General features: G+C 38.6%; 1 protein-coding gene across 1 annotated transcript in view; it reads left to right on the top strand.

Moving 5' to 3' along the window:
• Positions 1-8,107: 8,107 nt before the first annotated feature.
• Positions 8,108-23,150, top strand: part of ETNK1 (ethanolamine kinase 1) — a 54,768-nt gene continuing 39,725 nt past the window's right edge. The window contains exons 1-2 of the mRNA XM_019961461.2: positions 8,108-8,544; positions 21,814-22,073. Of these exons, the coding sequence (XP_019817020.1) occupies positions 8,389-8,544; positions 21,814-22,073 (416 nt within the window). The 5' untranslated portion in view covers positions 8,108-8,388. The remainder of the gene's footprint in view (positions 8,545-21,813; positions 22,074-23,150) is intronic.

Genomic DNA, 23,150 nt, shown 5'->3' with positions numbered 1-23,150 from the left:
TGAAATATTTCTCTGTTCTACTAAATCCACAATTGTAATTTACAGTATGCAAGACACTCTTGACACCATCGAGGCTATTAAGAGGAAAATGATAGAATTCTTGCTATTAAGGAATTAACCTATTATATGAAATAGTTATAATCCGATTCTAGGAACAGGAGAAAGAAGCAAGCTAGAACAAGCACCAATAGACATGTTTTATAGAGTTAAATATTTATTAGCTTTTAAAACTGAGCACACATGTGATTGTTGCAGTGGTTTTATAGATGGCCAGCTCCCTTAGGCTATCTTAAAGTTGTAAAGTGAAGAACAGGGGCAGCTTCATTTTTATGCAGCATCTGAAAATCCAAACACCTAGAGGGTCTTGTTTTTCTCTCTCTCTTTTTTTTTTTTTTTTTTTAAGAGAAGGAGCAGGTGTGTGGAGCATGCCTGTCCTTGAATATGAAAGAGGGGTCACAGATGTTTTGAATTTCTAAATTTTCAGTTCAGTCTATGATAGCATTAATGAATCCTGATTCTCTGGTAGGTGTACAAGAGTGATTTCTTCTTAAACACGTGTTGAATCTGGTGGATGATCTAGCGATTAGATATGCCCACATGATCTTGTTTCACAGAATATTTTCTTCTGTGAATTCTTTGCGTTATTACTCTGGTGAAGTGAAGTTGCTCAGTTGTGTCCGACTCTGCGGTCCCATGGACTGTAGCCTACCAGGCTCCTCCGTTCATGGGATTTTCCAGGCAAGAGTACTGGAATGGGTTGCCATTTCCTTCTTCAGGAAGATCTTTCCAAGCCTGGGATTGAACCCATTACTCTGGTAACTAAGGTTAACTCCACTGTAATTAAAATATTTATGACTAGAGCCTCTGGATGTATATTCAGTAGTCCTTTTATTCCCTCATATAAAATGTTTATTATGTAGCAAGTTATAAATATTTTACTAGTCTTTTATGTGTTGCATAATCTTTATGACTTAAGTCTACAATACAGGTGGCACAAGGCAGAATTTTTAAAGTGTTCTAGTAGATGCTGGCGTGCTGTGATTCATGGGGTCACAAAGAGTCAGACACGACTGAGTGACTGAACTGAACTGAACTGAATGGATGCATAAAAGGGATAAAAGTAAAATTAGATTGGGAAAATCTAGCTAAACTCTGTGAAGATGGTTGCTGGAGGTTAAGCTCTGAAGAATGAATCCGATTTCAAGAAGCAGAGATAGAAGACAGATCTTCACAAGTATTGGAAGGCCACAACGTAATGCTAAATACTGGAGGGGGACTAAAGTTTGTTGGAATGTTATATTGCTGTTATACCTTCACTTCTATTTTACAAGCTGAACAATTTTAATGATGCCCTGAAGCTAAGGAATTTTTCCAAAGCCAAAGATAATTTATGGGCTGGCCTATGACCTAGGAAGAGGACAGAGACAGGAAAGTTCAGCGTGATCAGTTCAGTTCAGTTCAGTTGCTCAGCTGTGTCCGACTCTTTGCGACCCCATGGATTGCAGCACACCAGGCCTCCCTATCCATCACCAACTTCTGGAGTTTACTCAAACTCATATCCATTGAGTCGGTGATGCCATCCAATCATCTCATCCTCTGTTGTCCCCTTCTCCTCTCTCCTTCAATATTTCCCAGCATCAGGGTCTTTTCCAATGAGTCACTTCTTCACATCAGGTGGCCAAAGTGTTGGAGTTTCAGCTTCAACATCAGTTCTTCCAATGAATATTCAGGACTGATTTCCTTTAGGATGGACTTGTTAGATCTCCTTGCAGTCCAAGGGACTCTCAAGAGTCTTCTCCAATGCCACAGTTCAAAAGCATCAATTCTTTGACACTCAGCTTTCTTTATAATCCAACTCTCACATCCATACATGACTACTGGAAAAAACATAGATCCATAGCTCAGCATGATCAGAGTACTCTATGAGTTCAGTTCAGTTGCTCAGTCGTGCCTGATTCTTTGCAACCCCATGAACTTCAGCACAGCCAGGCTTCTGTGTCCATCACCAACTCCAGCTAATTCAGCCCCTGGCTAATGCTATTCTTATCTGTGACTGGGTGTTTCAGGAGCTAATGAGGTGAACTCAAGCATTTGTTCATTAAGTACCTTTTATTTTCTAGGCACTATTCTACGTAGTGGAAGGGGCAGTAGACAAGAGAGACTGTGGATTTGCTCTTTTAGGGCTAGCACTGTGCTACCAAGGTAGCTACTAAAAAAGTTAATACATTGATTTTGAGATAACTTACATAGTGACAAGTTATATATAAAAAAATCAAACAGGTTATTATGATAAAGGAAGCAATGGAAAGACCTTTTTGGGAACAACTGTTGAGTAAGCTCTGAGTGATAGGGAACCCATGGAAAGAAACCAGTAGGGAGAAATCACAAGAAAGCAAAAACAGACAATTAGAAGCAGACTAGAGATAAAAACAGGGGAAGAGAGGAGACAGAGAAGGCAGCTATTTGCAAACTATCCAGAGGCACTGTTGCTATTGGGTCCTTAAAGCTACAGCTTGACCTCTGACTTCTATGGACATTGTTGTCTCCTAATGTATGTATAAGTAGATGGATGTATTCCACCTGCTGTCATGATTCTGCTGTAGGATATTTCTACTTGTCTATTTATCCATCTATCTATCATTTATCCAAGTACATGTTGACTGAGGGACAGCTTGGAGGAGGGGATGGCAACCCACTCCAGTATTCCTGCCTGGAGAATCTCATGGACAGAGGAACCTGGCAGGCTACAGCCCATGGAGTCACAGAGTCAGACACAACTAAAACGACTTGGCATACTTGCATGTACATTCTTTACACACTTTCTCATGTACATATGTGAGATTTTTGTATATATCTGGAATTGAAGTTGGTGGATGGCAAAGAACGCTTATATTCATCTTAATAAATACTGCAAAATTGCTCTCCATAGGTTTTTTTTCATTTTTATTTTTTTAATATTTCACCTTCCTACCAGTAATGTACACTTGGCACTGTAAGAATTTAAAATTTTTCCCAGTCTAATGGATGGAAATAAAATGATGTCTCGTTGTTTCAACTTGCATTGCTTATTAGTTATAGAAGTATATTTTGATGTTTATTTCCTGTTTGGATTTTCTCTTCTGAAAATTAATATTCTTCATTCATTTTCTCTTGGGTGACGACTTTCTTATTGATTAGTGATATTCAGAATATTAGCCCTTTTTTGAGGATATATGTCACAATTATCTTTTATCTTTTTTATGTGTTGTCAATTAATATGTCTTTTTATGACTAGCCAATTAATTTCATAAAGTTTTAAATTTTAATATTTTCAATTCTTTTCCTTTATGGTATGCGCTTTATGAAACTTCTTTAGGAAATCTTTCCTTAACTTGCAAAATTGATCCTCTGTTTCCTTCTACAATTTTTCCATGCATTCATTTACATTGTTAAAATAAATACTGCCTTGCCAAAGACATAAATATGAACTAAAGTCCCTAGTTTATATTAGGGTTCAGTCTTTGTGTTGTACAGTTCTACAGGTTTTGAAAAGTTCAAGTCTTGTAGCCACATTACAGTATCATACATACAGAATAGTTTCACTGCTCTGAAACTTCCTGCGAGCCATCTATTCATCCTTCCTTTCCTCTGGCTGAACACTTGGTCACCATTGATCTTTATACTGTCTCTACTATTGTTTTGCTTTTTCCAGAATGGCATATAATTAGAATCATTTTATAGCCTTTTCAAATCGGCAGACTTGACTTAGCAATATGCATTAAAGTTTCTTTCATTTTTTTTTTTTTTTGGTGGATCTATCCCTCATTTATTATTGCTGAATAATATTCCATTGGATACATGTCCTGGTGGTTTTTGTTGTTGTTGCTGTTGTTGTTATTTTTACACCTATTCAGTTCAGTTCAGTCGCTCAGTTGTGTCCAGCTCTTTGTGACCCATGGACTGCAGCACGCCAGGCCTCCCTGTCCATTGCTAACTACCAGAGTTTACTCAAACTCATGTCCATTGAGTTGGTGATGCCATCCAACCATTTGATCCTCTGTCGTCCCCTTCTCCTCCTGCCTTCAATTTTTCCCAGCATCAGGGTTTTTCAAATGAGTCAGCTCTTCACATCAGGTGGCCAAAGTATTGGAGTTTCAGCTTCAACATCAGTCCTTCCAATGAGTATTCAGGACTGACCTCCTTTAGGATGGACTGGTTGGATCTCCTTGCAGTCCAAAGGACTCTCGAGAGTCTTCTCCAACACCACAGTTCAAAAGCATCAATTCTTCAGTGCTCAGCTTTCTTTATAGTCCAACTCTCACATCCATACATGACTACTGGAAAAACCATAGCCTTGACCAGATGGACCTTTGTTGGCAAAGTAATGCCTCCGCTTTTTAATATGTTGTCTAGGTTGGTCATAACTTTCCTTCCAAGGAGTAAGCATCTTTTAATTTCATAGCTGCAGTCACCATCTGCAGTTATTTTGGAGCCCCCCAAAATAAAGTCTGCCACTGTTTCCATTATTTCCCCATCTATTTGCCATGAAGTGATGGGACTGGATGCCATCTATTCATCTATTAAATCTATTCACCTGTTCACTGATATCTTGGTTGTTTCCAAGTTTTGGGAATTATGAATAAAAATGCTATAAATGAATAAAAATTCTATAAATATTCTTATGCAGGTTTTTTTGTGTGAATGTATGTTTTCAACTCATTTCAGTAAAGATCAAGGAGCATGATTACTGATTTTATGGTAAGACAATGTTTACCTTTGTAAGAACCTCCTCAACTCTCTTCCAAAGTGACTATACCATTATCATTGTCAGTATTAAGAGTTCCTGTTTCTCTATATCTTCAACACCATTTTTTGTATTTTGTATTTCAGCTATTTTAATAAATGTGTAGTCATATCACATTGTTGTATAAAGTTGCAGTTTCCTAATGATCTGATGTTAAATGTTTTCATATGCTTGTTTGCTGTCTGTGTATGGAATTGGGGTTAGGTCACTGTTCTGATCCTTTGCCCATTTTTAAATTGGATTGTTTGTTTTCCATTAGTAAGTTTTAAAAGTTATTTGCACATTTTGGATACAAATCTTTTATTAGATATATGTTGTGCAAATATTTTCTCCCAGTCTGTGTCTTGGACTTGCATTCTCTTAAATACAGAGATGTTTTTCACAGAGCAGAAATTTTTAATTTTAATTAAGCCTGTAAGCAGATAGTATAGAGGGTCTCCAGAGAAAGAAAACCAGGCATGGCTTTCTGGACATAAGAGAAGCCATTTTTGGCCTAAGCCATTTTGTGATGTAACTAATGATCTCAAGGGAACAAAGGAGTTTAGAAACAGAAGAAAAGCAATCAAGAAACAACAGTTAAGCTATAAAGTAGTCCTAGTTCTTTCTCAAGGTGTATCTGTATATCTATCTATATAATTTGACACAAATCTTTGAGCTATTCTACAGACGCTTAAGTCCCCTCACCCAGATGGAAGACCCAGACTGGTCACAACCTAAGGAAGGAAGACGCTGACCTTTTCTGACCCTCATGACTTCCATTAGCTAAAGCTTGGACTCTGCTGACCTTTGCCCCAGTAATATGCTGAATTATCCTCTATTCAGCTGGGAAACACTGGGCTGGAAGAAGCACAAGCTGGAATCAAGATTGCTGGGAGAAATATCAATAACCTCAGATATGCAGATGACACCACCCTTATGGCAGAAAGTGAAGAGGAACTAAAAAGCCTCTTGATGAAAGTGAAAGTGGAGAGTGAAAAAGTTGGCTTAAAGCTCAACATTCAGAAAATGAAGATCATGGCATCTGGTCCCATCACTTCATGGCAAATAGATGGGGAAACAGTGGAAACAGTGTCAGACTTTATTTTTCTGGGCTCCAAAATCCCTACAGATGGTGACTGCAGCCATGAAATTAAAAGACGCTTACTCCCTGGAAGGAAAGTTATGACTAACCTAGATAGCATATTCAAAAGCAGAGACATTACTTTGCCAACAAAGGTTTGTCTAGTCAAGGCTATGGTTTTTCCAGTAGTCATGTATGGATGTGAGAGTTGGACTGTGAAGAAAGCTGAGCGCCGAAGAGTTGATGCTTTTGAACTGTGGTGTTGGAGAAGACTCTTGAGAGTCCCTGGGACTACAAGAAGATCCAACCAGTCCATTCTGAAGATCAGCCGTGGGATTTCTTTGGAAGGAATGATGCTAAAGCTGAAACTCCAGCACTTTGGCCACCTCATGCGAAGAGTTGACTCATTAGAAAAGACTCTGATGCTGAGAGGGATTAGGGGCAGGAGGAGAAGGGGACGACAGAGGATGAGATGGCTGGATGGCATCACTGACTGGATGGACGTGAGTCTGAGTGAACTGCGGGAGTTGGTGATGGACAGGGAGGCCTGGTGTGCTGCGATTCATGGGGCCGCAAAGAGTTGGACACAACTGAGCCACTGAACTGAACTGAAAACCGTTATATAATAAATCTTGGTAGGATGCGTTCTCCCAACTTATTCTCCAATCTCCCTCTCCCACAAAGAATCATAGCAGCTTTTGTTTGACCTTAAGTTCTGGTGTGAATTTAATGTCACTTTAACAAGTTTTGTGAAAAACTCAGTTGAGATTTTAATTGTAATTGCACTATATTTATTGATTAGTTCAGTGAAAACTGAGGTCTTTATAATAACTATGTTTTCTTATTCATGGATGTGGTTCATTTCTCCATTAGTATAATTTCACCCATAAAGTATTACACATATTGTGTTAGTTTTATTCTTAGGCACCTAATAGTTTTTTTTTTTTGGGGGGGGGGTCTAATTATTAACAGATATTTCTTTAAAATTACAAACTTGTGTAATTCCAGAAATAATTTTTAAAATCATTTCACAATTCAGAATAGTTTCAAAATTCTTAAAATTCCAACTGTTTAATACAAGTACAAATTATACAAAAATAAAATAGATTCTACCTGAAATGTGAAATTATTAGTATATTATTTCCACACAAACAAGAAGAACATGTAATTTAGCATTTCTTGCAATATACGATTTAAAAAAGACTAAGTTTGGAATATACTGAATCAACTTTCTTGCTATCTATAAAACTCTCTTTTCCTTGTTTTCAGTTTATGAAGTTTGGCACGCGCACAGGCCCCCTCCACCCCCGCCCCCGCCGGCCTCCCCTTATTGAAAGTAAGCTATTTTGTGATTTACAAAGGTAAGTAGGTTCTTAACAATCGGAATGTAAACTGATGTTAATCAGATAATTAAACATTTTGACTGTTAAGCTGAGTTGTTAGTGATGTAATTCACCACTAACAAGTATATTCACCATTTACCAAGTGTTGCAGAGAAGACAGATTAAGAGGTCAAATCTAAAACCAATTTCCTCACATTATAAGGAAAATTAGGAAGTCCCAGTAAATTACTTGTGGATTACCCAGTTTCCAGTATTCTCTTAGCAGTGGTATTAGCTGATACAAGACCAAAAGCCCACCCGGCACCTCCATCGCTGAGACTCAGAATTACTTCCCTTCCATCTTCATAGACTATAACCTGTTCCTCCTGACTCTAAATAATTCTCAGTACGGTCAAATAACCGACCTTTAAAAATACATCTTGAAGTGCAGTCTCCGTTTTACCCAATTATCTTAACTGTCCCAGTATACCATGAGCTCAGTATACTGCTGATGATAATTTAGTTGTCAACCCAACTATGTGGACCTCAGTACACAGCAGTTCCGAGATCAAGGCGACCCAGTTAATTTAGATTGCCCAGACTCAGGCCAAACTCAGAGGCTGACCCTGGGGTTATTTCAGGACGCGTCCCTGGCATTCCAGAAAAAGTCAGCCCTACCTCAAACCCAGATCCCAAGACCCACCCCTTCCTCCAAAAAGGTGAGCTAAAGCTTCAGTGCCTTTCGTTCGGGGCTTGGCAGGGCTCAACCTCATTCCAGAAGGCGAGCCCCGCGTGTTTCCGACTAACACCACGCCAGGAAGAGTCTGATAAAGGCCAAGAAACCGAGCTCTGGGAACCAGGCCCATTGTGCCCCGGAGCTAGACACGCGGCCTTGAGCCTGACGCAGCCGAGGCCCCGCCCCACGCGTGACGCCAGCGTCAGGCCAGTCCCGGCATGCTCCGCGCCCGCCGGCGGCCGAGCGCAGACGAGAGGAATTTTTTTCCCGTGAGCATTCCCCGCTCAGTTCAGCCGCTGTCCAGACCCGGGTCGGCGAGAGTGCCGCCTCCACCGGTTCTCCTACCGCTCGGCCGTCAGTCTGAACGCCCCCAGCCCTCCCGCGAGGGCGCCCCGGGACGGAAGGATCCAGCAGCCTGTCGGCGCCCGCCGTTCTCGTGGTCGCCGTCGCCGTCGTCGTTGTGGTAGTCTCTGCCGTCGCCTGGGCCATGGCCAATTATATCCACGTCCCGCCCGGCTCCCCGGAGGTCCCCAAGCTGGACGTCACGGTGCAAGATCAGGAGGAGCAGCGCTGCCGGGAGGGGGCCTTGAGCCTCCTGCAACACCTGCGGCCGCACTGGGACCCTCAGGAGGTGACCCTGCAGGTAACGCCCACACCTTAGCCCCGGGTCTCTCCCGACCTTGACGCGGCCCAGGGGGAAGGGAGTGGGGGGTTTTCACCTCACCGTCCTTTATGGTCCCCGGGGCCCCAGAAGGATCTCCGGGAACGTCTTTTCGCTCCGTTCTTTGGGAAGTGACCCTGTGTTTCCTCCGTCACACCTAGGAAGGTCACTCCCCCTTCTTTCATCTTTGCTTACTAAGGTTGTCCTGAGGGCAGATTTCCTTTTTCCCGAAGCGGCTACGTTAGTGACGCACCCCTTCCACCTCAGGAAGGTTCTTGTTGTTACTTGCCCCTCCTCCCCCTCCCCTTTCCTAGAAGACTGCGGAATGAACCCTTTCCACTCCCCTTGCAAGGGGTCCTCGCTCGTCGGCCTAAGCCACTGTCGCCTTTCCTTTCACGAATAATGCAGTAATTAATTTTCTCTGATCTTTTCCTTTCCCTTTCCAACCCTCCCCCCGTCGGTGTAACCCACTGATGCTCACCCTGCGTTTTATCTTCTCAAATCCTGGGATTGGCGACAGCCCTGTATCCCAAAGTAATGACCATGGTCATCATGCATTATCAGATTGGGTTCTTAGGTGGCCCTGCACACGTTATTTTATTTGTATCAGTATTTCTGTAAAGGTTTTAATCATGTGAGTGAAACTAACAATATCTGGTGTTAGAACGATAGGTGGCTTGTGAATATTTCTTTTTCCGGAGCCACTGTATTCATAGACAGAAATTGGGAGAAAAAGTCCTGGAGAACCTATGCGTTTTTGAATAGCTTATTTTCAATAAGTTATGATGCAGCATACAGGAAATGTATTTTGAGCACTTATTTCTTTTTAACTTTTGCAGTTTTAGGTACTATATACGAAAATGAACCTCCTTTTCCGTTGCAAACACAGAGTAATTTTAAAGGCTGGCGTATTTGAGGTTTGTTTCAAATCTGAGCAATAATGTAAGAGCCAGATCATCTGCCTTATTTTGTTGACTGTTTCAGCAAAGTTAAGTGACTCAACAGTATCTCAGGTGCTTTGCTAAAGTAGTCACCTATATAAAAATGAATAAAACATGAATAGTGCCCTAGGGCCCAGAACAGTCCTTGACACTTGAGTTTCATAAATGTTGGCTTCAATTCTTACTGTCTGGAAGAGTTTTGAGCAGATTAAAAGGACCCATATGTTTTGGAAAAAAGTTATGAGACAAAAATTTTGAAAATTTAAGGGAGTGTTTGTTAGCCAGATATGTAGGACATTGTGAATCAAAAGTGATTTTCATGTGTAATTTAAAAAAAAAATAGTAGAGTTGGACCATAAAGAAGGATGAGCACCGGAGAATTGATGCTTTTGAATTGCGGTGTTGGAGAAGACTCCTGAGAGTCCCTTGGACTGAAAGGAGATCAAACCAGTCAATCCTCGAAGGAAATCAGTCCTGAATATTCTTTGGAAGGACTTATGCTGAAGTTCCAATACTTAGGCCACCTGATTTGAAAAACTGACTCATTGGAAAAGACCCTGATGCTGGGAAAGATTGATGGCAAAAGGAGAAGGAGGGAGTGGGACACAGAGGATGAGACGGTTAGATAGCATTGCCGACTCAAGGGACATGAATTTAAGCAAACTGGGAGATAGTGAAGAACAGGGAAGCCTGGCGTGCCGCAGTCCATGGGTTGCAGAGTCCAACACAACTTAGTGACTGAACAATAACAGCGTATTTTCTTTAAGGAAAATTAGTTTAATTGAAACTTCCAAGTTGAAACTCTACACTTCTTTAGTTTATTATTTATTAACTTATTCTGGTTTTTTACATTTATTTAAATAAGTTATGTTCCGGCCATCAGTTATTAATTAAACATATTAATTAAAGACATTGCCGTTTTCTGGTAAACTCTGGTTCTGATAAGATGTATTACTTTTTAAGCAGAGACTTAAGAGTTTGAAGCTTTGATGACTGGAATTTTAGAGGTGCATTAGGTGTTTTTTTAAATCGTTTAATCCCTCAGACAACCATTTTAGATGGGTACTATCATTTTTTTAGATATAACTCAGTGAAGTAAAGCCAGGATATAGGTTGAAAAAAAAGATAAAATGTGTTAACATTCAGACTGTTTCTGGTTGTTGAAAGTACTTGAGATTGAGCCTTACCTGAAACCCGAGTACCAGCTTTTGACTTTAAGACCTTTGTACTCATTATCCAAACTTCCAATGTGCTTATTTGTAAATGAAGGTAAATACTACCATTTGTTTTGCTCTTATGATGACTGTTATTTAGAAATCTAATCCCTCCATGTGCAAGCAAAGCTTTTGATCCAGAAGCTGGGACAACTGCTAAGCTGAGTTGATGGTTATTCATCTCTCAATTTAGTAGATCTGACTCCCACATTCTAGGTCATTATAAACTCTGCTTTTATGATGCTTCAGAATTTCTTTAGTAAATATGGACAGGAATATTTTCTTTTGAGATTTGCTTTTATCTCCTTTGAAGTATAAAGATAAAAGTCATACCTCACATGTAGTCAAAAGACTAAAACAAGTATCAGTAATAATGGCACATATTTTTAAAAGATTTTTTCTCAAATTCTTTTGTGATATAAAATATTATTTAAACATACCTTAGAGTGGGCGACTTCACTTTCACTTTTCACTTAGGTGCATTGGAGAAGGAAATGGCAGCCCATTCCAGTGTTCTTGCCTGGAGAATCCCAGGGACGGGGGAGCCTGGTAGGCTACCGTCTATGGGGTCACACAGAGTTGGACACGACTGAAGTGACTTAGCATAGCATAGCATAGAAGCTTAATCTAATAATACTTATTTACCTGGCACTTACTCTTGCCAGCTGAACTTTGAGAGCACATTACAAAATCCAGAAGCAAACAAAAAAAGATGTTAGTACATTCAAAATGATAGAGGGTCCCGTCTTTGCTCACAACTTATGGACATATGGGATAATATATCTTAGTTTAGATAGAGCTTTAAAAAGTTGAGTTATTTTTTCCCTATCTCTGCCAAATTAAAAGACTACAATATAAAAGTAGTGGTGAGCTTTGTGGAGTGTAGTATGTTAGAATAGGGAGAGTAGGTCTAAAATAATACATCAGAGTGTTTTTTATTTAATATTTTACTGTTTATAAAGAAAGCACTTTGGCATACACTCTCCCAACAATCCTGTGAGATAGATGTAAACTGTTAATATGTATTTTATAGTTAAATGATACTGAACTTGAAGTTAGTAATGGCAGATCTGGGATGAGAACTCATAAATTATTGCTCTTTGATAAAAGTTTATGTTTGTTCAGTTCAGTTGCTCAGTCGGGTCCAACTCCTTGTGACCCCGTGGACTGCAGTTTGTATATTATGATTAAGACAGGGAAGCCATTTCTCTGCAAAGTTCATAGAAAGATTTTGTCTTAAGTTCCTTACAAATATAATTTCATTACTTTTTCCACACGTGACAATATTTTGGAAAAGGGATTCACTTCTGCTTTCTTTTAAAATCATTACTATCTAATAGGAAAGTATTTGAGTGGGAGATAACACCTAAGAGTATTTTAACTATGACAAAGAGAGATGGGATGTTTAATAGGCTCCTGTGAAGGATGTGTAATGTTTGATAGGCTCCCGTGTGTTTTGATAATGTGTGACCACAAAGTCAGGGGTCTAATGTGCTAGTTCACTTTCAGGTATTAATAGCTATATGTCTTGGACTGAGCAACCATTTCATCACTTTTTGAGGCCTCAGCATAGTGTAGTAGAAAGAGGATGGTTTCAAATCCTGATGTCAGCCATTTGTCACCTTTGGCAAGTTTAAAAATCTCTATAAAAAGAAATTACTATCTACCTTGGAAAATAGTAGCATAGTCCAAAACAGAATTTAACTACTATCAGTTCAGTTCAGTCACTCAGTCATGTTGCACCCCATGGACTGAAGCTTGCCAGGCCTTCCTGTCCATCACCAACTCCCAGAGTTTACTCAGACTCATGTCTGTTGAGTCGGTGATACCTCCAACCATCTCATCCTCTGTCGTCCCCTTCTCCTCCCGCCTTCAATCTTTCCCAGCATCAGGGTCTTTTCCAATAAATCAGTTCTTCTCATCAGGTGGCCAAAGTTTTGGAATTTCAGCTTCAGCATCAGTGCTTCCAATGAATATTCAGGACTGATTTCCTTTAGGATGGACTTGTTGGATCTCCTTGCAGTCCAAGAGACTCTCAAGAGTCTTCTCCAACACCACAGTTCAAAAGCATCGCTTCTTCAGTGCTCAGCTTTCTTTATAGTTCAACTCTCACATCCATAGATGACTGCTGGAAAAACCATAGCTTTGACTAGATGGACCCTTGTTGGCAAAGTAACGTCTGCTTTTTAATATGTTGTCTAGGTTGGCCATAACTTTCTTTCAAGGAACAAGTGTCTTTTAATTTCATGGCTGCAATCACCATCTGCAGTGATTTTGGAGCCCCTCAAAATAAAGTCTGTCACTGTTTCCATTGTTTCCCCATCTATTTGCCATGAAGTGATGGGACCAGATGCCTTGATCTTAGTTTTCTAATGTTTAGTTTTAAGCCAACTTTTTCACTCTCCTCTTACACTACTACAAATAGTAATTTTAATACTATTCTTTTACTACTTTACTACTAAGAGTAGAGTATCAGGAGAATTAAATGAAATAGGTAAAAATTATGCACAGTATGTTTAATTACTTCACCCTGCCCCCCATCCCTGGCTCACCACCCCCCCAGCCTTTGTAAGTAGAAAGTTGTTCTAAAAGAATTGTAAGCTCCTAAAATTTTGACATGTATTTTTTTGTACTGGCATAATGCTAATTTTCAGCAGCATTTCTTGTAGCAGAAGGTAGGCATGGGAGAATGGAGAAGGAAAGGCTTCACAGAAAGGCTTCAAGGGGTACCTTGAATTGAGTTTGGAAGGAAAGATAGGAGATGGAATGGGGAAGTATTTCTGGGCAAAGAAAAACCACTTGCGTAAACTATGAGTGTTTCATGGAGTATGAGTGTGGTGTACAAAGTGATTTCCAAATAAGGGAGAGGTTAAATATGAAGTATTTATGCTTCATTAGGAGGTGGTATTTTATTATCTAGGACATAATGGGAAGTTGGTGAATGTTTTTAAGGAGGTATGTTACATATTTTTTAGAGAAATGGCAGATTACTATTTAGGCAGCATCCATTGAAGAAAATGTTTTGAATTGGGAAGTGAGTGATTACTTATAACGGAGAAGGCAATGGAACCCAACTCCAGTACCTTTGCCTGGAAAATCCCATGGACGGAGGAGCCTGGTAGGCTGCAGTCCATGGGGTCGCTAGAGTCCGACACGACTGATCGATTTCACTTTCACTTTTCACTTTCATGCATTGGAGAAGGAAATGGCAACCCACTCCAGTGTTCTTGCCTGGAGAATCCCAGGGACAGGGGAGCCTGGTGGGCTGCCGTCTCTGGGGTCGCACAGAGTTGGACACGGCTGAAGCGACTTAGCAGCAGCAGCAGATCACTTAAAAAGGACATTATTTTTGAAACTCTTGGTTGCTGCTTACTAAGAGGATGCTAAATTAGTATAGTGGATTGAAACCACTACAGTTTAAAAAGATGAGTTAAGATGTGATAGGATAGATCAGAGAGCATTGCAAGTAATACGGTTGAATATTTCTTGTGAAGCTTTCTTTAGTTTTACATAAAACTATATATGTGTTGAATTAAACCATAAATACGTTTTTTTCCCCAGTGTATTGCGTTAAAAAATGTTTGTGAAAGACAACTGAGGAGAGACTGTTATGTTAGTATAGATAAGCGGTGCTGGGATCCAAATTAGGACAGTGGCCTTGAAGCTGGAAATAAGGGATAGATTTGACATTTCAGAAAATAAATGTGCAGGACTTGTTAATTGCTTGCAGGTCTGGGAGGAAGTGGGAAGCTTAAGGGCTTTGTTTTGTTTCTTGTTTCTTTTTGTGGCTGACAAAGATAGGGCAGTAATGAAAGGCCTTTATGTAAGGAATCAAGTTGTATTTTTCAGGATTCTGTCATTGTTTTTTATCTTTTGGCCTTGCCACGTGACAGGTGGGATCTTAGTTCCTTGGCCAGGGATTGAACTTGAACCCTCTGCAGTGGAAGCACAGAATCTTACTTGGGACTACCAGGGAAGTCCCCCGAATTTTTTCTTAGAAGTTCTTTTACTCTGATACATCTTATGGGCTATAGATAAATTTTGTCACCCTTTTAAAAATTGTGAGATACAACAAGCCTACAGAAAAAAATGAAACATAAATTGTTGTAGAACAAATACCTTTGTAGCCCTAGCTCAGGGAAAGAGAGAAAATATTAACCAGTAACCCAGAATATCTCCCACTTCCCTTTCTGCTCCTACCTTTTCCCTCCCTCTAGTGGTAATCACAGTAACAGTTTAAAAAAAAGTTAACAGAACAATATTTTTGAATTGAATTAGTCATTTTTTCTAGTACTCTGAGAAAATATACTGTATGTGTAAATTTTTTAAATAAAGAACTATATAATCATGAAGTAATTTAGTTTTACTGAAAAGATGTAACACAATATTAAAACTTTGAGTAGCAAAAAACCCCCACTTCCTGTTCATATTTTATTAAACAATCAACCGTTCTATTTTGTTTATTACAGTCTACTTCTCCCTTAAATATTTTACATAGTTGTTTTATTGAATCTTACGTACACTTCTGTATTCCTGTTCTTCACATCAGTTCAGTTCAGTTGCTCGATCGTGTCCGACTCTTTGTGACCCCATGGACTGCAGGCTTCCCCGTCCATCACCACCTCCTGGAGCTTGCTCAAACTCATGTCCGTTGTAAATATTTTCATGTTTTTATGGTATTGACCACAATTTTTGATAGCTAGAAACATAATATTTGATCATGTTAAAGATCATGTGACTTAATTACTTTAAAGTGAGGTTTTAAAAAGAATTCTAAAGAGTATAAAGAGCAATATTAGAAAGGCTCAGCAGATAAAGAATCTGCCTGCGTTGCAGGAGACACAGGAGACAGCTTGATCTCTTGGTTGGGAAGATCCCCTGGAGGAGGAAATAACAACCCGCTGCAGTATTCTTGCCTGGAGAATTCCATGGATGGAGGAGCCTGGCGAACCACAGTCCATAGGGTTGCAAAGAGCTGGACATGACTTGAGCGACTACACACACACATAGGCATGTCACATTCATAAAAGAACACTATCTAACCCTGTTGATTTTGTTTAATAGATACATATGGTTCATGCTCTTAATAAAATATTTAAAACATAAATAAGACTATAAAATGGAAAGTAAAAAAAAAAAAACAACACCTAAATCCCTCAATACCAAGTCCTTCTCCTCAAAGGTAATTTTTTGAACAGTTTTTTTTGACTTATAAAAAATTGTCAGATTATTTACCAGCATAAATAATTTATGTATGGGTTTACCAGCATACATTATCTACTTACATTTATAAATATAGTAAATATAATTAAATTATTCTATATTGTGCTTTTAAAATAATATATCTTCGATATCTCCATATCAGTGTATGTAATCTTTTTTTAAATTTTGTTTTTATTTTTTAGATATTAAAATCAGTATTGCAGTGAACTACTTTTATGCATATATTTTGGGTAACTTCTTTTAAGTATATCCATAGAGTAAATTCTTAGTGAAATTAAATTTAAAGGAAAAAATATACAAACACATATACATGTGTGTGTGTATATATATATATATATATGATCTACTTCAAGGAACTGGCTCACACAGTTGTAGAGGTTGGTAAACCTGAAATTTGTATGGCATTGTCTGGTAAGCTGGAAACTCTTAAGACAGGAATTGATGCTGTAGCCTTAAGGCAGAGTATCTTCAGGAAAACCTAAGTTTTGCTTTAGTAGCTCTTCACCTGGTCGAATGAGGCTCACTTAAGGGGATTAATCTTTTACCTGAAGTTATCTGGTTAATAAGTCTGCGAAATACCTACAGAGCTGCATCTAAATTAATGTTTGATTGAATAATTGGGCCTTATAGCCAGTCCAAGTTGACATAAAACTGTCATGCTATTTCTCACTTTATGTAATTTTTTATTCCTCAAAACAGTATTGTAAAGTATCTTTTTCTGTATACCTTCTCCAATCTCTGATATTAAAAAATTTTTTGCCAGTTAGATACATGAAAATGGTATTTTGTTTTCTTTTTACATTGCTTTTCATTCTGTCATTTTGGAAGGTGGTGGAATCACAATGGTTTCTTCCACAAAACAATTAACTGACACAAATTAATTCCATCTTTCTAAATTCCTGGTCTTGTCTAGTAGTCATTGTCTTAAAGAATAATTGAAACTTGTCTTTCCCATTATCTTGGCCTGTGGAAGCTTATTTATTTGAATTTAGTAGTTAATTGGTCATTTTAAACCATAAATAAATATCAAAACTCTGCTTGGTTTCTTAATCATCTTAGGGACTAAAGAAATTTCGTGGTAGCTAAGATATAGAGTTTGTCATTGCAGGATAGTGTCATGTACTGAAAGGAGGCATTGGATTATGTTTTGGGGGTCTCAAGAAGGTCTTCAGGTTCACTGATAGTCACTTTAACTTCTAAGGTGTCATTAAACTATAATTTCTTTTCGCCAACCAGAGTTTCTGTGTTACTTCAAATGGCAACCTGTACAGGTTTGGGCAGTGCAGCACACAGAGTCTAGGGCTAATCTGTAACATAGATCTTGTCATAATTATTAACTTTTATGATCTCATTATGAATCATTTTGCTGTCTTGTGTTGAAATTTAAATATGTAGTTATCTGCATACTTGATAAGAGCTTATTTTGTGTCAGAAACTGTTGTATGTGCTTCTGTATATGTTAAGTCATTAATTCTCATGAGTGAAAGTCGTTCGGTCGTGTCCAGCTCTTTGCGACCCCATGGACTATACAGTCCACAGAATTCTCCAGGCTAGAATACTGGAGTGGGTAGCATTTTCCTTCTCCAGGGGATCGTCCCAACCCAGGGATTGAACCCGTATTGCAGGCGGATTCTTTATCAGCTGAGCCACAAGGGAAGCTATTAATTCTCATAAAAACATATTAAGTGAAAAAATAAAAACTAAAACTATAAAGTAGATTCTAATTGCTTATATTAAACATGAGATGAATAAAGCACATACAAGTTAAGTGGCTTGCCTAAGAATAGACTAACACACCTAGAATTTACAGTCAGGTGGAGCAGTCTTGCTCTGAGCTCATTCTCTGAACTAGTACTATCTTACATACTTGACAAACAGTGTAGGATAAGCCCTGTGAAAAGGAGCTCCATGAGATTTCTATTGTTTTTGTACCCCCTCCAATGAGGTGGAATTTTACATTTCTAGTGTATATCTGATACAATACTCATACCTAGCATATACCTAGTATATTTTTGTCTGTTTTGGAAAGCTGAAGTACCTTGAATTAATTATTGATTTATGCATGAGGTAGGAACCATCCAAGAGCGAAAAAGCATTATCCATACATCTTTAAATTCAGAAATCTCCATCAAGAGGTCATTTGAATAGCTGAACAAATTGGATTTATTACTCCTTGCAGTTGCGGAAGACTTATTCCATGAGTAATGGTGGGTATTAGAAAGGACTTAGTATAAAAATTTAGGAGAGGGTTCAGGGAAGCTTCCCTGATAGCTCAGTTGGTAAAGAATCCACCTGCAAATCAGGAGACCCTTGTTGATTCCTGGGTCAGGCAGATCCCCTGGAGAAGGGATAGGCTACCCACTCCAGTATTCTTGGGCTTTCCTTGTGGCTCAGCTGGTAAAGAATCCACCTGCAACCTAGGAGACCTGGGTTCAATCCCTGGGTTGGGAAGATCCCCTGAAGAAGGGAAAGGCTACCCACTCCAGTATTCTGGCCTGGAGAATTCCATGGACTGTATAGTCCATGGGATCACAAAGAGTCAGACATGAGGCTTTCCTGTGGATTGGGTGCTGTCAGAAAGGAAGTGGAGCAAGTCTGTGACTGTGGGTAACTTACGTTACCTAGAGGACTGGAGGAATGAAGCAGGGACAGAGCTGTGACTTGAAAAGGAACAGCAGTTCCTCATATTAGCCAGAGCAGGGGGATGTTTGGTGATTTTTGTGGTTTGGAAAAAATTCATGGTTTTATCTGTGTTCACACATGATTACGGAGTGGCTTTGTTTTTGTCTTGATGCGTTATGGACACAGAGTGGTCTCATCTGATATTGATGTTCTGTGAAATTACTTATGTTCAACTGAATCTCCAGGCCTTGCTGTATGTACTGGGTCTGTTCCTAGCTATTGGGCTCCTTTTGTTTTTCTCACTAATTTAATTTTTTCGCATTTAAACTGGATTGATTGTGGAAGAAAAAAAAAAGAAAACATGCATAAGCCAAAAGAAAAAAGTTTAAAACAGGGAAACAGGAGACAGGATTTAAACTACCTAATATTTCTGTTGGATATTTTTGTAGACATTTCTATCCTTATTTATACATAAATATAAATTAAGTGATACTTTACATAAAATATTCTTATGAAGTGAAATAAAAGTCGCTTAGTCGTGTCTGACTCTTTGTGACCTCATGGACTATATACAGTTCATGAAATTCTCTAGGCCAGAATATTGGAGTGGGTAGCCGTTCCCTTCTCCAGGAAAACTTCCCAACCCAGCGATTGAACCCAGGTCTCCCACATTGCAGGTGGATTCCTTACCAGCTGAGCCAATCAGGGAAGCAAAATACTCTTATAAATGAAGTAATATTTTTTTGCCCCAGAAATTTATTGTGACTATCATTTTATTGTAAATTTTTAGCTATTTTGTATAGTAGAGTATGTTAGGGTTAGTGTCATTGGAGTTGTGACTCAATGTCATCCTTATAAATGTGTGTATATTATTCAATAATCTTATCCAGTAATGTTATCCACTTCTAGCCCTTTTAAGTGCATATATCTTAAATGTGTGTTTCTGTGTGTACACATAAATATACAATATAGCATGCACAATTAAAGAAATTTATTATAGGCAAGAGTGAAAGAATAAATTTGTTATAAGTTATATCAATAAGACAAGCTAGTATTTAAAGTGAAAGTGAAGTCGCTCAGTCGTGTCCGACTCTTTTCGACCCCGTGGACTGTAGCCCACCAGGCTCCTCCGTCCATGGGATTCTCCAGGCGTGAGTACTGGAGTGGGGTGCCATTTCCTTCTCCAGGGGATCTTCCTGACTCAGGGATTGAACCCAGGTCTCCCGAGTTGCAGGCAGAAGCTTTAACCGGTGAGCCACCAGGGAAGCCAGTATTTAAGTCCTTACTAAATATTTGTTGAGGGGATGTAGAAAACATAGATTTTACTCCTTTGAGAAGTGTGGAGTGTCATTCATCATAAGCATTTCAGAACATTAATTTCTCAAACTTTATTTCAATAATTGAAATATTTTATTTCTACATGACATTTGGAGGAGTTACAGAGTAATATGTGTGAGTTGATATTTTAATAAGAACAAACTTGCAGCATAGTTTTTAAGAAAATGATGATTGGAATTTAGTATAAGGGCATATGCTTCTTGTCATTGTCTCCCTACCTACTAGCTTTTTGAAATCTAGGTGGAAAGCAGAGTTTGTATGTCTCTGCATACCCCCAAAACATAGATATTCAAAATAAATCTTTTCACATTAGCTCATTAAATTTACCTACATTAGGTAAATAAGGATAAGTAAACACTTCTTTTAAATTTCACCTGAAGATCTAAAGCCTTTTCAGGTATCATTTATCATTACAACAGTCTTATCAAAATAAAAATGATTACCCTCTTTCTCAGGCATTAGTTACATGTGTATACATTTAAAACTTATCCTTTGTTCATTATTCTTGTTCTTTCCCATTTGTCTTGGGAAAAATGTCCTTAACACTTGCTTTCACTTTTATCCCTTTATTCTACCCAAGAGCCTCCAAAAGCTCTGAGTTACAATTGGGTAAATAGAAAGTTTTAATGTCAATTTTAGGAGAAGGGGATGACAGAGGGTGAGATGGTTGGATGGCATCACTGACTCGATGGACATAAGTTTGAGTAAACTCTGGGAGTTGGTGATGGACAGGGAGGCCTGGCGTGCTGCAGTCCATGGGGTTGCAGAGAGTCGGACACGACTGAGCAACTGAACTGAACTGAGTGTCAAATTAATGTAGAGGAAGACAAAAGTTGCAGTTTTTGAATAGACTTAGAGAACTAATATTGCTAATCATCTGTTTGCTTTTTCATATAATATTATATGCAAATCTGAAAAAGGACCTTAAAACTCCTGAGGGGACTTCCCTGGTGGGCTGTTGGTTAAGACTCTGCCCTTCCACTGCAGGGGACATGGGTTCAGTCCCTGGTTGGGGAACTAAGATCCCTCATGCCTCAGGGTGCAGCAAAAAAAATCTTGAAAAGTCCTCAAACTCCCTTTTAGAAAATATCTGTGAAATCTCTAGTTACTTCTCTATCTTCATCTAATTAAGATTGTGCTGCTGCTGCTTATTTAGCTGTAGCATTCAAGTTTAAATTATTATAACCTGAATACTTAGAAGAATTTCTAGTGTATATTATGTTAAGTAATCTTTGAAAATAACATTTAAAATTAAGTTTTTTTTATAAATTGGAGATTTACCATAATAAAAATTATGGTACATTATGTTTGTAGTTTTAAACTTGTGAACATTATTAAAGACTTTTTTATAACATATATTATGCTAGGAAGAAAGCCACTTTCCCTATCTTCAGAGATTTTCCAATCTGTTAGACATAGGCGAGAGAAAGAATGTGTGTGTTGTACTACACAACATATTAAATAGCAGCATTCCATTTTGTTTACATCTGGAATTAAAGTTATAGACATGTTAGGCAATGGCACCCCACTCCGGTATTCTTGCCTGGAAAATCCCATGGACGGAGGAGCCTGGTAGGCTTCAGACCATGGGGTCGTGAAGAGTCCGACACGACTGAGCGACTTCACTTTCACTTTTCCCTTTCATGCATTGGAGAAGGAAATGGCTGCCCACTCCAGTGTTCTTGCCTGGAGAATCCCAGGGATGGGGGAGCCTGGTGGGCTGCCGTCTATGGGGTCGCACAGAGTCGGACACGACTGAATCGACATAGCAGCAGCAGCAACAGGCAAAATTATATTCAAAAATTAAGTAGATTTTTTTTCAATTAGTGTTTAATGTTTTTCAAGTTATCTCCTAATTCTTCCTTAAAAGTGAATAATTGTTTTTCCTTTTTTTTTCTTTTTTTTGGGGGCAGCTTTTCACTGATGGAATCACAAATAAACTTATTGGCTGTTATGTGGGTAATACAATGGAGGATGTCGTCCTGGTGCGAATTTATGGCAATAAGACTGAGTTGTTAGTCGACCGTGATGAGGAAGTGAAGAGTTTCCGAGTGTTGCAGGCTCATGGCTGCGCACCACAGCTCTACTGTACCTTCAATAATGGACTGTGCTATGAATTTATACAGGGAGAAGCGTTGGATCCAAAGCATGTCTGCAACCCTGCCATTTTCAGGTACATTTCTTTTCCTAAGTAATTTATCCTTTTGAAAAGTTAAGTGCACCAAGGAAATGTTTTTTGAAACTGCCTTTTCTTTCTTTAAGCAACTATTTAGTAAATTTAGAAACTTTCTCTTGTTTGGGTTTTGTTTTGTTTTTGCTAAAGAAAAAGCATTCCTTTTTATCTGAATTCTCATAGTTTACTCTGCAAAAGAAATATAAGTGATAGGTTTTAGATTAGCTTGCTATAGAAGGTCAAGGTTTCTCCTTAATTTTTTAAAATAGTGCTTGAATCAAAGCATTACACATTTCTTATTAAGTTTTGTCACTCAGTTGCTCATAGTTTCAGAGTTATTGCTCACTAAGATCCTTTTAATACTGTTAACACTTCTTTGTTACTCTTTAAACTTCTATTATTTAATTCAGTATATTGTGTTTTTATAAGGAAATGCTCTAAAAATTTTCTAAAATTGATAAAATTTTCTTTTCTGCTCTTGAAAACTGTAATAAGTGGGCTTGATTTGAAAACCGCAAGTTCGTTTATAGTTTAGATCTAAACTTCTCAGTTTGGTCCTAAGACTCTTTTAAAACTTTTAAAGTTTACTGAGGACCTAAAGAGCTTTTGTTATTGTGAATTATATTTATCAGTATTTACTATGTTAGACCATTCAGGTATGACCTAAATCAAATCCCTTATGACTGTACAGTGGAAGTGAGAAACAGATTTAAGGGACTAGATCTGATAGATAGAGTGCCTGATGAACTATGGATGGAGGTTCGTGACAAGGTACAGGAGACAGGAATCAAGACCATCCCCAAGAAAAACAAATGCAGAAAAGCAAAATGGTTGTCTGAGGAGGCCTTACAAATAGCTGTGACAAGAAGGCAAGCGAAAAGCAAAGGAGAAAATGAAAGATAAAAGCATTTGAATGCAGTGTTCCAAAGAATAGCAAGGAGAGATAAGAAAGCCTTCCTCAGTGATCAATGCAAAGAAATAGAGGAAAACAACAGAATGGGAAAGATTAGAGATCTCTTCAAGAAAATTAGACATACCAAGGGAACATTTCATGCAAAGATGGGCTCAATAAAGGAC

The sequence above is a fragment of the Bos indicus genome, chromosome 5 (assembly GCF_029378745.1).
Source record: "Bos indicus isolate NIAB-ARS_2022 breed Sahiwal x Tharparkar chromosome 5, NIAB-ARS_B.indTharparkar_mat_pri_1.0, whole genome shotgun sequence".
In the NCBI taxonomy this organism is placed as follows: domain Eukaryota; kingdom Metazoa; phylum Chordata; class Mammalia; order Artiodactyla; family Bovidae; genus Bos; species Bos indicus.
This window is presented reverse-complemented; position numbering and strand designations above follow the sequence as displayed.